Here is a 17,730-nt window from a genome sequence, read left to right as displayed (position 1 = left end):
CTGTTTATTTTCATAATATTAAATGTGGTGCTTAAGGATCAAATTATCCCATTCATAAGACAAAATGAACATGTTGCTTAAAGTGAAAAAATTTTTAAAATGCATAAAGCAGACCAAGATGAGTAATATGCTTGTGGTGCTATATATACACGTGCTAGGAGCCACTCAAGTGCACAGGAGTTGCTCAGTAATGCCCGAAATGTTCCCATTTACTTACATCAGTTGTGAACACAGACGTATTACCATAAAGAAAGACAAAACCACCTGTTTTCATCACCTCATGTTTATTCACTTTGGAGCAGTTGGACAGTATTTAAGCATTTTGAACCTTTGGGGGTAACATCATTCAAAAAGCATCAGACACCTGTAATATTTTGAACAACAGCAACAACAACGAAAGCATTAGATGCGTCTTCCTTTTAGAGGAGTCCAAGTTATATTTTAATAATTGACTTTAAGGAATTTAATTCCCTAAAGCTATCTGGAGATTGCAGATAGAATTTGCTAAACTTTTTGTAGTGTCAGTGAATGTTAAGACAATGTAGCCAGGAATCAACATCCTGTCATTAAAATATTGATCATGTAACTGATAACGGAACCCAGAAACCTATATTTACAATTTGCTCTATGAAGCTTCACATAGGAACAAAGAGAGTAAAAAAGGTAACATGTTTCTTTGAAACTAAATGAAAAGTTCCTTCTAGTGATGTCTCAGTGAAATATACCTGGATTTAGTCATACACAATACATTGGACAAATAAATGAGATGACTCGTCATATTCTCAACAGAAATTGTCTTAATTTTCTGCTATGTTAAAAAAAAAAAGCCCTATTTTAAACTAGTATACTGCTGACTTATTTTCTGCTCTGTATAAAATAGTGGTAAAAATTAAAATATGAAATAAAATAGATACAAGTGGAGAAAACATTTTTCTTTTTTCTTTGTGGAAGCCTTGTGCATATATTATATTATGAGACAAGTGTATTACACACTAGAATAGAGTGTAAATCAATATACTGTGACCTCTTACCTTAATTAAATTGGATGCCATAACCATAATTTTGGATTGAAAAAATAAAAAGGTAGGAAATCAATTCAACTTAAATCTTCACCATGAGAAATGTTTAGGCTAAGTTAGGTTTGAATACCTTTTGTTAAAGGGGGAAGCAGGAGCACCCAGTTGGGTTAGAAGCTTACAAATACTCAAATGGGAGAAAAGGAAAGAAAGTGCTTCCAAGGAATAGGACACATTTCTATAATTCTTCAGAAGGTTAGGGAAAGGTGGCAGGAGAAATTATAACTTCTCAAACAATTCTTTCAGACAGTGATTCCTGCACCACACTTGCCAATGTAGCCCTGCTAACTTTCTAATGCAATTTTAAGAAAAAAAGAATTGGGGAGCTTTCTCAAAATTCATCTTCCTTTGTTACAGTCCTTCTATCACAATTAACAGAATCATTCATTTACTGTTTTTTCCCTAAACTTAAATTTAAAGATTCTCATCAGTTGGAAAGTTTTCTCCAAAACTAAGAAGGTATATACAAAACCATTCTGTATTCTAAGTGAATGTGTTCATTTCTATTTCTCCGAGTTTATTTTATTCCTTGGATTGTATTCATTTTTAGTTAAGATTAACAACTACCCATTTCTCTCCTCTTCTTTCAATATGAATATACCTTCTCATAACACTCCATTTTATGCTAAAAATAAAACTCTGTTCTCCTGGCCAGACTTTTTTCCTTCCCCATATCAGGTCTGTTTGGCAGTGATCACCAGGATTGAAAGAAGTGTTTTCCAGAGAATTTATAAACTTCTCCTAACTTATGCTAAGTCTCTGGACCATGAATAAGTTATCTTTGTGTTTTGAAAGCATATCCAATGCGCAATGCTTAAATTACAGTAACATCACAGCTATTGCTGAGAATCAGGCTTTCCAGAGTGTCAAGCTTTATGCTTTGATAGATCGATTAGAAACAATTTGGACCACTTTAAAGAAATCACTCTCAAACACATCATACTCTTCAATGCCTTATTAAACACAGTATATGAAATGGATTAAACAGTTTGTTAGATGAGCCAGAGACATCAAAAATCACTATTGTCCAGCGAAGTGGCCCAGTGGTTGACCGTCAACCCAGGAACCAAAGGGCTACAGTTCGATTCCTGGTCAGGGCACATGCCTTGGTTGTGGGCTCGATCCCCAGCAGGGGGGAGGCGTGCAGGAGGCAGCTGATCAATGATGTTTCTCTCTCATTGATGTTTCTCTCTCTCTATTCCTCTCCTTTCCTCTCTCTCTAAAAATCAGTAAAAACATATTTTAAAAAACAGCGATCACTTACTGTGCTAAAATTCTGTGTATTTATCCGGCCCCAGACTGTTCCTGTAGTGTACTAAATATTCTTTGACTTTCCCATACTTTCATCTGCTACTTCTGTGTGTAATTCTCCTTATAATCAGCCACTGCTGCTCTTAATTAACTATCAGTTGTAACTGAGAGAAATGGAAGTTATTAGGGGACACAAGATATCCAAGCTTGGCAAATGAGTAATCTCCTTTACTGCCTAACTCCAAGTCAATATGCTCTCACCTGCAGTACTTTGGGAGACTTAACTTTATGGGCTTATTTACTGCTATTTTTTCTTTGCTCAGAGAATTTTTTTTCACTTATTTCTAGAACTGGAGCTGAGTTTTATTTGACTGAAAATAACTAAAATTTGAATATAATATGAGAAGTCTAATTTCATAATTATTACCCAAGAGGCCCACAGACCAAAGATAAGAAAGAAGTGAAAGCATTTGAGAAAAAACACACAGCATTTTTATGTTCCCCAATAATGAACAGATTGCACCTAAACTTTACAGAAACAAATTAGTCTTCAGTTATTCTTTAACTGCATAAATGCAAATGGTAAATGTATATAGATAGTATTTCACTGTATTGTGTTTTTTGATGGTTTCTTAGATAAGTCTGGTTTGGGGCCAAGTAACTATTCCTGCAAAACTAAAATGCATATTTAAAAAATATCCATGCATTGAAATGATCTGCATAATTTACTTGAAGCTGTAACAATACTGCGATGTGATGGACCTAAGTTCAAGCTTTGGAAAGAATTTGCAGAAGGCCAGTTCCTTAAAAGTTTAATCATTAAGGAGTGTGAAGAACTTCTGAAGCATCTTCTATGTTTCTGTGACATTTCACCCAAGGAAGTCACATCTGCAAAAATGAAAGTTGAAATGGTTAAAGTTCTGTAGATAAGGGGAAATCCACCAACTGCAGTTGAGAAAAGCTAAAACTCTAATTACTTGATGTTTCATTATGGTTTTTATGTGGCATATTTTTGTTGCAAAAACAACATGCAAAATGATAATTTCTGATTAAATGAATTCAAAAGAGCATTTTTAATGTATATACTAGGTACTTGTGCTCAAGCCACACTTCCTTTGTTTGTGTAACTGCTCTAATCTATTCTGAGATTTTAATATTTGTTCAAAGGATGTTGCCAGGACACATACAAGAAAAATAAGAAAATCTGACTACTACTTTCTGTTTGTTGTTATGAGAAGAACACTTTGATATTTGTTGTACATTTGCTCTGTTTAAAGGATCCAATCATATCGTAGCATTTAAATGTGATATTTCTGTTAGAGTTATGTTAATTTATTCAAATGATGTCATGTCAATATTGTTCTAAAATAAAAATTGCCAGTATAACACAGTACCATGTGCCTCCCATTATTAAAAGTCTTAATACATGTGGCAGCAAAGGGGAGCACCATTAATGGTCATATTTCTACTAGATTTCATCAAGTAGGCATCCTGATTTCAATGACAGAGACCTAGAACTTGCTACTTGCATCTACAGAATCTACAAAATCTAGACAAAATATCTCTCTGAATTTGAGTTGCTTAGAACTGAGGCCTATTAAAAATTCAAATATTTCGTCCAATAGATTAATGATTTGAGGAGAATATTGTGTAAATATCAGATTATTATTGCCCTTTCCAAAACACATATCAGGGAAGAGATTAGCATTTTTTCTTTCTGAAAACTAGATAACACACATCAGCTGTTTCTAGACTTGACCTTAAACCAAGCAAAACTTCCATGATTAGCACTAGTTTCACTTTCAGTGTGAATACTTATAGTGAAATGCAGGTGAAAACCCACAAATAAACCTGCTCTAAAAGGGTATACAACTTCTCCCACGGAAGTGAAGAGAATGTTTTTATAAAGTCTGAGATACTGTTTCTGTTTGTTTTAGAAACATATAATCAGTGATGTTAGCATAGCAATGACAATTTAGTATCTACAAGACCTTATAGGTCATAAGGAGATTGGCCTGGAAGACCAGAGACTGGTTCTGGATCTTGCTCTCTCAGGGAGTCTGTAAAATTTCAGACAAATCAATTTTGTCTCACAGTCCCTGTGTTCTTATTTGTTAAAAAAAAAAAAAAAGAAAAGGAAAAGAAAAGAAAAGGAAAAAAAGATTGGATTAAATGAGACTTTATGTTCTTGAATTTCTAATGACTTAACTTCATGACTAAGTCATAGAAATAATTGTAATGACTCCTAAGTTATCTATTAATATTACATCTTCTATTTAATCCAAAGCACCATTATGACAAAAAAAAGTAATATACCAAAACATAATTTTGAAAAGTTGAATGGAAATTAGAAATATATATGTTATGTCTTTTATTATTCATGAACTATAAAGCACGAAACTTCACATGAGGAAGTCACTCTTGGTGAGAGTGGCAGGAAACAGAGAATAGAAACATAATGGTTGAGCAGGTGAACCCACAAGGATTCTGACAAAAGGGTAAGAGAAAATGTGTAATGTTCAACTCTTTTCTAAACTTATTTTTTCATGATATTATTATCTGAAGATTTTAATAATAAGGACAGTGGTTGTCAAGACACTCAACAAAGTCTGTTAAGTGAAGGACGTAATATACTAATTTGAATTTTACTCAACAGTGATTCTGTAAATATATTAATTCAAGTACCTTTTTATAGTGTGGTAGCTATCTGGAGTTTTTATGGTCTAAAACGTCATATGAAAATTTATGTAAAAAATTAGTTTTCCTGTATGACTTTTTCTTATCATAACTTGTTTTGGTTGAATTCAGAAATACTAAAATGGGTAATGGTCAAGGGAGGCTAAGGGGATAGGGTACCTGTGGAAATCCATCAAATTTAATTATTTTAATCTTAGTGTCATAACATTCTCAGTACACCAAGAAACTGAAGGATTATGACTCTGATTTCAAGGAGTTACTTGATTTTTAATAGCAGTTAGTTCCTACTCAAATATAATGTGATGATTTTTTAATAACCCTTTGTATCTAGCAAATTACCATGCTTGCTATATTGTTAGATACAAAATTCAATATGATCTTAGCTATTGAAAATTGTGCTATGAATGTAGGGGGTGCATAAATTCTTTCTGATTGGTGTTTCAGGTTTCTTAGGATATATTCCTAGAAGTGGGATCACTGGGTCAGATGGCAGTTCTATATTCAATATGAAATTTGAAGATGGTGCTGCCCCAAAGGCAGTGTTTCTGGCAGTATCCAGTTAGTCCTCTTGTATTTATAAAAACACACAATAACTTTATAATTTCATTGATCAATGACCCCACGGAGAAAAATAAATTTTTTAACTAAGTCATTCTGAAAATAAGAAAGTTGAGGTAAAATACTGACTTAATTGTGATTTAGAGCATTTGATAAGGACGGAAAATTGCATGATTTAAATTAGGAGAGCGCCAGCATTAATGTGATGCTTCTTGGGCCTCTGCATCATAGACCTGAGGATTATCTTAAGAAAAGCAAAAAGCAGAGTTTTCTCTTCTGTGTCTCGAAGCTATCAGAGTAGTTCTAGGTTGTCTTATCTGTTTGGGAGGAAAGATACACCCTCTCTAAGCTCTAGTGGGAGAAAATACATAGCCAAGATTTTATATTTAACAAACAGTTAGTATTTAAAATATATACTACGTATGATTAAATATATTAAGATAAAGCTCAGGATTTAAGCTTCCTGGATTTGAATCTACTTGCATCACTTACTAGCTGTGTGGCTTTCCACTTATTAGTATGATAATAATAACTAATGATTATTGAGTACTTAATACATGTCAAGCACTATTCTAAGTGGTTAATGTATATCAATTCGTTTAGTCATCAGGACAATGCAATGTAGAAGAAATTATTATAATTCTCATTTTATGGAGGAGGATTGCAGAATTTAAACAAGGTCTCACAGCTAACCAATGACCTGGGACTTAGGTGAGCTGGGATTTGACCTACAAAGCCTGACTTCCCTTGCAGGCACTTTTACCCCTTTTTCTCTACTACTTCTCAAGATCTTGGAGATAGTAATAGGTCCTACTTATGGAACAGGATGCTTAAATGAAGCAATGCATGTTTTACACTAAGTATAGGGCCCAGCAGAGTAAATTTTCAGAACTGTGTTCTAAGCTGTTATCACATGCATGTATTCTGTGTCCAATACCTTCTAACATCTCATTTAATTTTCATAGCACCACTGCGTTATTATCTAAATCTACAAGCTATAGAGAAATAAAGTATCTCAATGGAAATAAATTAATAAATGATAGAACCAGGATTTGGATTATCTGCTCTGATTCCATGGCTAATACTCTTTCTGCTATACCATTCTCTTTCCTGGGTTCCATGTTATCATAATTCTGCTAATGCTATTTGCAATAAAATGGTCTATGTCACTGGAATGTGTCTTTTTCATAACAGAGGGCTTACTACATATTATGCATATTTGTGAAGGTAATTTATTATGCTAATTAGAACCTGAACCTTTGTTTGCATGTTAATATTCAGTAATTACACAGGAGCCTGTGACAACACCTAAACCATTTTTTAGGGTGAAGTAGATGTAGGACACACTTTGATCTTTAATGTCATTTAAATTATTTAGCATCAATATACTAATTGAGTACAGAAATGTTTGAAAATGTGAATTTATAAGCTAAGAAAGCAAAAGGGGGATTTATAATCTAAGATGGATCAATTAGCCTATTGTGAAATATTTATCAAAAGCTTACATGTATTGCTACGTATTCAAATTGTACTCACAAATGGAATCAATTAGCCTCTGGAATTTGAAAGCCGGTTTCCACCAATCCGATCCATAGGGATACCAAATCGCCTTTTTGGATGATCTACTACTTTCCTGAAAGAAACCAAGGAAAACATTTTAAGCTAAAGTCCAAGTTACCAATAGTTACTTTTGCTTTTTTATTTTATGCAGATCTGGGGACTTTCTTTGAGAACTGGAATAACGATGATAGTTACCAATCATCAACACCCATTCTGTGCCAGACATTATCTCTTATCCTTTCTACATCTGTGGAAGATGGTATAACCCCCTCCTTTTTACATCGGAAGAAACTGAGGCTTAGAGAAATTAAATAAGTTATTCAAAATCAAAAGGCCCAGATGAAAAGCTAGGTTTTATCAGCATACCGATTTGTTAAGTGTTTAATTTGGGTAGACACTTTCCCTTTCCAGATTTTGGTGTATTTTCTGTTAATAGAGGAAGGTTGCACTAGGTCACTGGTTTTCCCCAACCTCTGCCTCAGAATGGTTCTTCTGGGAAAGGATGGTGGTAGGAGCAGAAAGGCTATTGATGCCAAGACTGAATGAGGAATATGTGTGTCTCTCATGTCTTTACTCAGATTTTACCTAGAGAAGCTTTATATGTGATGGTCTGTGTTTGTCATATATTCTCTGTGTCAAATATTGTAAGGGAAAAACACTTTATTATTAAAAATGAAGTTTAAAAACTCCTACAGGAGGCCTTACAGTTTGTTCTATAAATTTTTTCATTAAAAAGAAGAAACATTTTAGGTTGATTTGTCATTGCCATCACTTAGTGCTATCGAATCAATTTTTACAGGAAAGGTCTTAGAACTTTGAGTGAATAATGTTCACTGGCTTGGAGTTCAGAGTTGTTTTGTATTTACTTAATGAAGATAGAGATAGGTATAAGAAGCTAAGAAGCCTTTGTACATAAGTCTCACAGTTAAAGGTAATTGCCATAGATTTGTTAGATATTTTTATTGACATAATGGACATGTCAAAAAGATGACATGTTATAAATGAACGATATTAGACATATGCAGATTACAAGTGCAATGAGTGCCCAGATCAAGAAACAGAACATTGCCAGCAGTCAAAAACTTTTGGAATGGGAAGGAGTCTTAAAATTGATTCTCCCACCAAATGTCAGAATTCTGCTTCAATTTTTTTGACCTATATCAAACTTGAAAAATATTGGTGATATGTGGCTAATTACCTCACAAGACAACTTAATCCATTTTCAATAGCTTAAAGAGTTAAACAAGATTTGTTTCAGAACATGTTCAACAGCTTCTTTAGTTCTAATTACTGGCATTATATTGTCAAGATACACCATGCAACTTAAACATTAAAATGAATGAAAACCACAATACCTATGATATTTTCTCCATTATCATTTACTGTATACCTATGTAAAGGGCTCTTTGTGGTGGCTGTCTTAGGATCAATAAGTCAGAAATAAGTCTTTACTTTAAAAAACGTATTAATGAAGTACTGTCAGATTGGTAATGATTTAATGCAAATAGTAGAGGAAAAAGTCATTTTTTTTTTATGCCAAGTGTTTACTAACTACCAAGTCTTATCAATGTTCCACATATCACTATTAGGTGAATAATTTATTTACAAAGCTCTGAAAATTATAGAGAACAATGAAAAAATGAGGGATTTTATGACTGTATTTTGCACATAGAAAATTCTATAAATATTGCTTACTTCCAATTAAAACAATTAATTTGAAGGTAATTGATATTTACTTAATACTTTCTATATGTTAGGCATTGTGTTTCGTGCTGTGTATACAACAGTGATAAAAATAGGCCTGAACACTATATGGACTTTACCTTCAAATGTATTATTACAGGAATAGGGCATTGTTATGTGGGGGATTTATCTGTTTGTTTTTAACTTCATTCAGCCTTCTTTTCTGCTGCTTCACATGCCTCTTCCTTTTTAGGTTGGACTTTAGCTTTGCTAGTCAATTCAGATAACATTGTATGTATGATCTTATATAACTGTCTGCTATAGTTTGATTGGCCTGGGGGTGGGGCAGTGAGGTGGGGGTTAGGGGAGAATCTAGGAAAAAAATTAGTGCTTAGCCATGCCTCTGCCTCCATTTTTCAGATTTCTGAAAGACACATCCTCTTAAATGGTGCCTATTTATTGCACTTCTGTATTTCTTGACATTAAATTAACTATTTACTTTTCAATAAATGAAAATAGCATAGTTTAATGGGAAACATTTTATCTGTAAATTAGCATACAATTAATGGTCAAGAGTTACAAGAGGATATGCGTTTCAGTTGTACTTCAGGTATTCTGATGTAATTATAAATGATTACTAAGAAAAAGAAAAATGTCCTTATATTTTTCTTATTTTTACTTAAGTAAGTAAATTTATAGACTCTTAATCATTTACTTTCTTTGTGGCTGTCAGAATAATGCCCGCCTCAAGGGATGTTCACATCGTAATCTGAAGACTCTTTAAATATGTCAGTTTTCACAGCAAAAGGGACATTGTAGGTAGGATTAATAACGACCTCGAGATAAAAAGATTATCCTGGATTATGCGGATGGGCCCAATCTATTCATGCGAGTCCTTAAAAGTGGAAAATTACTGAAAAAGAGTGGGAGAGAACTGTAATCCGAGGACTTAGCCCACCATTGCTGCCCTGGAAGATAGAGGACAGACCCCGGAATCTAGGAACGCTGTGGACTCTACAAGTTCTTGCAAGAAAACAGGGACTTCAGCCCTGTAACTAAAATGCATTGAATTCTGCCCATGACCTGAATGAGCAGGAAATAAATTCCCCTGCGTGTCCAAGAAGGAGCACGGCCTGCTGGTGACCTCTGGGCGTCCTCTGCATGCTGCTGGCGGCCATGCAGACGGGGAAGCAGAGCTGCACGCAGGGACTCCAGGGGCCAAATCTCGGCGCTGCGCCTCATTGAAAAGAAGGCTGAAAACATTTTTCTAGAATGCTATACAGTGACTGGTGAGGATATACTGGACTTCAGATCTACACAATTGTAAGATGATAAATTTGTGCCACTTTAAGTCCAGAGTTTTGTGGCAATTTAATACCACATCAATAAAAAACGAATACCTATGTCTGTATGATTTAGGGTTGGTGCTAAGTGTAATGTGATTAATATATAAAAATAAGTAAATAAATAAACTGATGTGATTTTTATTCCTTTAACCCTTAAATTTCTTCACCGACTATCACCATCATAACTCCAGGAGAGGCTAAGAGGGAAGCGGTCTCGTGATGGGGGGAGTGCTGAGCGGAAGCCCAGACAGAAAGAAGAAGTGAGAAACCAGCCCCTCGCAGATGGTCGCTGGTCTGCGGAGAAGGCGATGGCACCTGGAAGGAAGAGCCTCCCACACTTCTGTACAATGAGTGGTGCCATGAAAAATACTCTTTTTACTTTTTTAAAGAAAAATATGATGGTCTCCTGATCATAACTTTGAACATAACACTTATTGGTCCATACTACCAATGTGTTTTTTCAAAATGAAGGTAAAACAAATGAAAATAGCATTTTTCTTTCTTGACTACAGTTGATCTTTTCCTGCTCAAGTAAATGAGAGGCGGTTGTGGTATGGTGGAAAGAAAATGATGAACTCTTTTTTTCCTTCCTTCTTCCTTTGCTCCCTTTTCTTTCCTTCCCTTCTTTTCCCAGATTTGACCCAAAAAGTATTAGGAGCCAGGAGATGGTAGACTAGGATCCTATATGATTCTTCTACTTACTGAGGGTGTTTGTAAGTGTTTTATCATTCTGACCTTCTCTTTCCTTTTTGATAAAATTCCGATAATGCCTGCCTGCTCTGCCTGTCTTCTGGAGCTGTTTTATTCCTTTAACACATTTGTTTATTATTTTAATTGTTTTATGCAGAATCACACGTTATTTGCCCTCTGCCCTGGAGACACAGTGGTGAAGAAGCCAACTATTAGCTATTAGAGCTCACATTTTACTTGAGACAAGCTAATGAAGTAACACATCTGAAAACGTTTTATACATTTCAACTGATTTTACAATTCTTTCCTGTCTAGTTTAGTGGTTTTCAAACTATTTGTAGCTTACTATTTCTATGAATAAAATCTTTACAAAAGAGAGCAATATCTAAAACGTTAAGTGAAGAATTATCTCAGTAAAAGGGTACCCCACCTTCCCAAATATGTGGCCCCTGAAAGAGTTTCCAGGAACATTTAAGGATCCTTATAGCAGAGTTTGAAAACCCCTGGCCCAGTGGATAGAGACCTAGCTCAAGAATGCTTTTGTTTTAGCAACAGATCTATAATTACTTTGAATCATTTTATCAAATTTGGATTGGTTGCAAATGCTCACAGGTATCTTAAAATCAAATAAGAAAAATAAAACAAATAGATATGAAAAATCCATTCAGTATTTAAAGTGTTTAGCACTAATAGAAAAATGAAAATTATTATTACCATAAAGCAGATAAACCAAAATAAAATAAAATGACCATAGCTCAGTAAGTTAAATCCTGTATAGTCTCCTCTCCATTCAGAATTAAAAGGGCAAACTAGTATTTATCTTAAAATTTTTGCTGATATGAAATATATATAGCAGCACTACACCTTATAACATATACACTGACAAAAATACACAGTGTGTAAAATGTAAATGTTTAGAGGAATATTCTTGACCAAAAGAGAAAATTGTACTTTCTGACTATGTAGTCCCTCTTGTGACAAAATAATGGTATGACACGGCTTATATATATCCATTTAACCTAATCCACCTTTTCCATTCTAAAATATTCTGAAAGTAGTTTAAGGATAAAGAATATCTACCAAACTAATAATAAAGAGAATGGGCTGCTTATTTTAAACTTCACACTAAAATATAGACTTCCTATTCCAAATAGGATTTTTTAAACATTTATATTCTATGATAACTCAATTTCTGAAAATGTTTTACATCCTGAAACAAGTTAGGAAAATTGTATTTAAACTCTTTTGAGAATCACTTCACACATACAAAAGAGTCTATAAATTTATCTATGTTCAGTTTAAAGAAAAATAAAATGAACATTTCCATTGGCAGTACCAAATTAAGGAACAGAATAAAACCAGTGCTTTAGAAGTCTTCAATGTTCCCTCTCCCAAACTGCATCCTTCTCATGGCTCAGACCCAGAGGTAATCTGCAGACTGAATTTTGGTCTAATATTTCCTTTGATTTTCCTTATAATCCATACATATTCTTCAAAACTCTCTAGTTGAGATGGTTCTAGAATTTTATTTAAAAGGAATATACAAGAAATATTTTTGACTTCTTTCAGCAAATATGTGTTTTGAGATTTGTCTGTGTTGACTTGCAGAATTGTCACTTTAATTGTATAATATTTTATTGTATGAATATGCAACAGCTTATTTATACATTTTATGGTGGATGAAAATTTAAAGTATTTTTTGTTATTGTTGTGTGCTGTTTAGCTAAAAGTGTTGCTATATAAACTTGTAGTACACACATAAGGATTTCTTTATAGTATATATATATGTATATATATTTTTTAAAGTATGTTTTTATTGATTTTTAGAGAGAGAGGAAGGAAGAGGGAAAAAGAGAGAGATAGAAACGTTGATGAGAGAGAAACATGGATCTGCTGCCTCCAGCACAGCCCCTACAAGGGGGATCAGATAGAGCCTGAAACCCAGGCATGTGCCCTGACCAGGAATCTAACCAGCGACCTCTTGGTGCATGGGGCAACACTCAACCACTGAACCACACAGGCCAGGTATAGTATATTTTTTTAGTAGAATTGCTAGCTATGGCTATATGTAATTTTATTATATAGCACTAGATTGTTTTCCAAAGTTATACCAATTTACAAATCCAATAGTTGCAGATGAGCTTTCCTATTGTTTCAAATTTATGCCGATTCTTGTACTGTGGATTTTTAATGTTGCCAGTCTCATGCTTTTGTATCTTATCTCATTGTGGTTTTAATTTGCCTTCCGTGAATACTAAAGAAGTTGATCACTTTTTCATCTTTTTATTGACCACACACATGAATTTTTTCACTTGCAAGTGCCTGTTCAAGTCTGTTGCCTGTTTCTCTATTGGTTTGTTTTTCTTTTAAATATTGATTTGTAGGAGGGTTTCATATACTGTGAATATTAGATTGTAAGTTATATGCAAATATCCTTTCCCATTTGTGATTAGTCCTGATTGTATCTTTTATGAAAATCTTTAATCATTTTATTTTATTATTTTATTTTTATTTTATTTTATATCTATTAATTTTACTGGATTTATTGTGGTGACATTGGTTAATAAAATTATATAGGTTTTAGTTGTACAATTTTATTATACATCATCTGTATATTGTATTGTGTGTTCACCATCCAAAGTCAAGTCTCCATCAGTTGCCATTAATCCTGCCCTTTACCACTCCTCTACCTCCCACCACCACCCTTCCCCTCTGGTAATCACCATATTGTTGTCTGTGTCTATGAGTTTATTTTTTAGTTTTTTTGCTTAATCATTCACTTTTCACCCAGCCACCAAACTTTATCAATATTTCTACATTTTTAAAATTAAATCATCTCTACTTCAATGTTGTGCAAATATTCTCCTATGTTATCTTGAAATCTTTTTGTAGGTTTGCCTTTCACATTTATATTTTTAATCTTTTTGAAATTATATTTTATTAATGGGATGATATAGGTATCATGCTCTCTTTTTTCTATATTTATACCTAATTATTTATACATTTTAGATTCACTATGTCAAGTTTTATGGGAAATCCTTTTGGCAGTTTTATCTGGAATTTTATTGAATCTAAGGTATAAGTCAATTTGGAGAGAGCTAAAACCTTTATGAAATTGAATCTTACCATCCAAGATCTTTTATTTAGGTTATCTTTTGCCTTCTTATTAATTTTTATAATTTTCTCCCAAAAGACCTTCCATAGTTTATTGTATTAGTTGTTGTGATATCATTTACTAGTATGTTGTAAGTTTTTAAATGTGCCCCTTACTAGGTTAAAAAGAGTTCCCGTCTACTATTAGTTTACTGGTGATTTCGATCATTAGTAGATGCTTAATCCTGTTGAATATTTTCCCTGCATCTATTCAAATGATATGGCTTTATTTCTTCAATTTGTTAACTCTATTTATTGACTTTCTAAAGCAAGTCACTCTTACACTCTATTTTTGTGATAACCCCAACATGATGATGGTGTATAATCTTTTAGATGCATTACTGAAACTATTGTCCAGATAATGCTATTCTCTAAAAATTAGTTGAGGATCTTACCTCCTTTTGTGGTTATCCTTTTATTTAATTCATTACATCATGATCTGCGAACATGTTCTATATGATAACCAAACCTTTAAAAATTTTAAGGCTTATTTGTGGTTAGGCACTTTATTAATTTTTAGAAGTGTTTCATGTGAACTTAAACACTTTCCCCCCCATTATTGGATACATCACAACTTTTATTGATCCTGCTTATGGTTTTGAGTTTCAAGGAAAGAAACCTAGAAATTAGGGTGTGGAGAGCATTCCCTAAAACAAATAGTCTGTTTTGTTATTGCATCAAAAAGGGGCAATAAAATGCTTGGCCCTTATAAGAAAGGCATACAGCTTCACCAGCACTGAGTAATATGCAAAAAGGGAGAATATGGCAATGATAATGAAAGGTGTTCTTTTAAATAGTTTAGTAATTTAGATTAGTAAAAGTTGAAATTAAGTTGTTATTCTATAAAGCTTAAATAAGTGTCATGGTCAAGCTCCAATAATTCTACCATAATGCAGTCTCCTTTCACATTAAACAGGGCCTAGCTCTGTAACCAACAGTAAATTGTGGAAATGAGGATGTGTGACTTCCAAGCCTAAGCAATAAAAAATATTACAGCTTCTACGTTGCTTTGTTGGATCACTCACTCTAGGGGAAATCAGCTGCCATTTCCTAAAAACACTTTCACAGTCCTGTAGAGAGGTTTATGTGGCAGTGAATGAAGGCCTCCTGCCAACAGCTAGTGAGGAACTGAGACTTCCCGCTGTCAGCCCTGCAAGTGAGCCATTTTTTAAATGGATTGACTCAGCCCAGGTACAGCCTGCAGATGACTGCAGCCCTGGACAACTTTTTCCCTGTAACCTTGGGAGAGCCCCTGAGCGAGAAGCACCCAGCAAGTTTTTATGGATTTCTGGTGCACAGAAACTGTGTGAGGACATAGATGCTTATTATGGTCTTATGCTGTTAAATTCGGGGCAACCCATTTGCATAGCAATAGATAGTTAATACAAGGAGACTCAAAGTGCTCAGGAGAAGAGATTTCACCCAATTTGGGGATTCCAGGAAAATCTTAGAGCATGTGAAAACAATCCTGCAATCTTGGTTATCATAACTTAAAATTAAATTATACAATTAAGAAATGACTACAGGGGGTGGGGCTGATGCGGTATGGAGGGGATTGTGGGGGGGTAGGGGATATCTGTAATACTTTCAACAATAAAGATAAAAAAATAAAAAAAAAGGAAAAAAATGACTATATAGACAGAATATATGAGCTTGAAAGGACTGATGTGTGAGGACAGACTGAAAAGGACTCTGCAAGGCCCTGTGAAGAATGAAAAAGAAAATCATCAAAGTCCAGAGGCTCATGTTTAAATTCAAATTCCAGAATGTTGGGATGAAGGACCGCGTTAAGTCTGAGTGATGATGTAGTTTCTAGGGGCCAATATATGTTGTCTTTTGATCCCAAGTCCACGTTGAGAAACAACAGAGAAATAAGATTTGAATGATCAATGCACAGAAATCAGAATGTCATTTGGATCAAGCTGAATGTAGATTATGGCTTCAATCTGCATTTAGAAGGACTTCCTTTCCATTCTGCCCTGGATTAGACAGATTTACATGAGTCCCGTAGTTATCCAATAAAAACAGGAAGAAAGGGGATGAGCTGGACAAGCTCAGCTCCTCTTCCTAAACTGGCCTAGGGGATGAATGAGCCCTTCTCCGGGAAGCCCTGCATAAGGAGGTGGGGCAGGGCCAGGCTCCCTAACGAGTTCCTCCACGTGGAGATATGAGGCTGGAAATACCAGATAAGTGGGGTACATTTAGAATGGTGAAAGAAAGTGCTGCTTCATAAGGAGAAAGGTGACATGAATTTGGGAATTCTATCTCAAAAGTGGTAATTCATTTTAAACAGATTCTATTAAATTTATGATAATCATGCTGGTTAGGCATGATGTCAAGTTCTAAAGTATTATTCCAAGGAGTGGGCCATATGACCGGGCTTTCAGAGGCAAACCATGAGCCCTGGAATCAAACAGTGAGACTTAAATGGTGTAGTGCAAAACAGCGCAGGCGTGGTTAATTTGGAAAATGCTGAAGAGCTGTAGGCCAGGGCAGAGGAAATCTTTGTTTGCTTGGCTCATAAACCTCTCTGAGGGCCTAATGAAACTTTTGAAACTTCCATCTAGCAAATAGATTTACACAAAAATGTCTTCTGGAATTTTTTTTTGGGGGGGGGAGGAGTGGGTAATGCAAATTTCAGAACCTATGTATGGAATCAGTTATTATCCTTTTTGGGGGAAAGTTTTAAACCTTTATATATGAGTCAAGGTAGGGAGAAAACACAAAGGGACTTTCTCATTCTGAGATGCGCTGGGATGAGGAGAGGCAAGTAAGAGATGTTAGTGCCAAAAATGGCCCAGGAGCATTTTCCCCAAGCGCATTTCCTGCGGCAGAGTCAGGCTTGTCAGCTGGGGGAAGGAAGCATGGAAACAGGGCAGGAGACTAGGAATCCTTTTTCTGTGTTTCTCACTCTGAAATGGGGCCCATTTCGAGCTACTCCCTTTGGGCAATACCAAATAAGAGCTGGAAAGAAACAGCGAACATCATGAGATACCTTGGTCTGTGGCATTGCTTCACAATGAATCAGAAAGAAAAATGATATGTTAGGGCTTTTATCTTTAATCTTTGGGGCTATCATCAAGAGGGGCAATCATAACTGACAAAGTGAAGCTACTACTGCTATTCTCAACTTTAGTGTGAACTTCACATCTTGCTTAGGATCAAAACCCATATATCATTGGTACAGTTTTCCCCAAAACTATTTATTCAATGCATACATTGCAAGGAACCTCACTGTCCCTGAACTTGGACAAGCGTCTTATTCACACAGAACTTTAATTTCTTTATCAGAGCAGCTTATTTAAGTGTTAGTCATTGGCCTTGAGAGTTAAGCAACCTGACATTCCAGCTAAGGAAATAATTTTATCTCTCTGAAAATATGCCAATAAAATGAGATAAGATATTCTTAGGGCACTGTAAGAATTAAATAAAAACTACCCAGAATGCTAAAGTCAGATTCTTTCTACCTTAGTTTTGGTATCTCAGTTTTGGCTGTGGCCCAAAAAAAGCTGAGAAGAAAAAAAAAAGGAATGGTATTTCCTCTTGCATTCCAAACTAAAGTTCTAGACTTACACAGCATTTGAACAGGAGATTGCTACAAACCGGTTTTTCCAATTTTAACCATTAAAAGGATTGAGGTGAAGAAAGATAATTTCTCTGGAGCAAGTTATTGGAGAGCAGCAGCATTTTCTCTCTTTCATATAGAGGAAGGGCTT

At 34.7% G+C, this 17,730-nt stretch overlaps 1 protein-coding gene across 1 annotated transcript in view; it reads right to left on the bottom strand.

Annotated features, from left to right (window-relative positions):
• Positions 1–264: 264 nt before the first annotated feature.
• OSTN (osteocrin) overlaps positions 265–17,730 on the bottom strand; it is a 41,868-nt gene continuing 24,402 nt past the window's right edge. The window contains exons 4-5 of the mRNA XM_081138482.1: positions 7,119–7,215; positions 265–3,215 (exon numbers count right to left, since the gene is read on the bottom strand). Of these exons, the coding sequence (XP_080994608.1) occupies positions 7,131–7,215 (85 nt within the window). The 3' untranslated portion in view covers positions 265–3,215; positions 7,119–7,130. The remainder of the gene's footprint in view (positions 3,216–7,118; positions 7,216–17,730) is intronic.

This window comes from Miniopterus schreibersii (genome assembly GCF_964146895.1).
Source record: "Miniopterus schreibersii genome assembly, chromosome: 5".
Classification (NCBI taxonomy): domain Eukaryota; kingdom Metazoa; phylum Chordata; class Mammalia; order Chiroptera; family Miniopteridae; genus Miniopterus; species Miniopterus schreibersii.
This window is presented reverse-complemented; position numbering and strand designations above follow the sequence as displayed.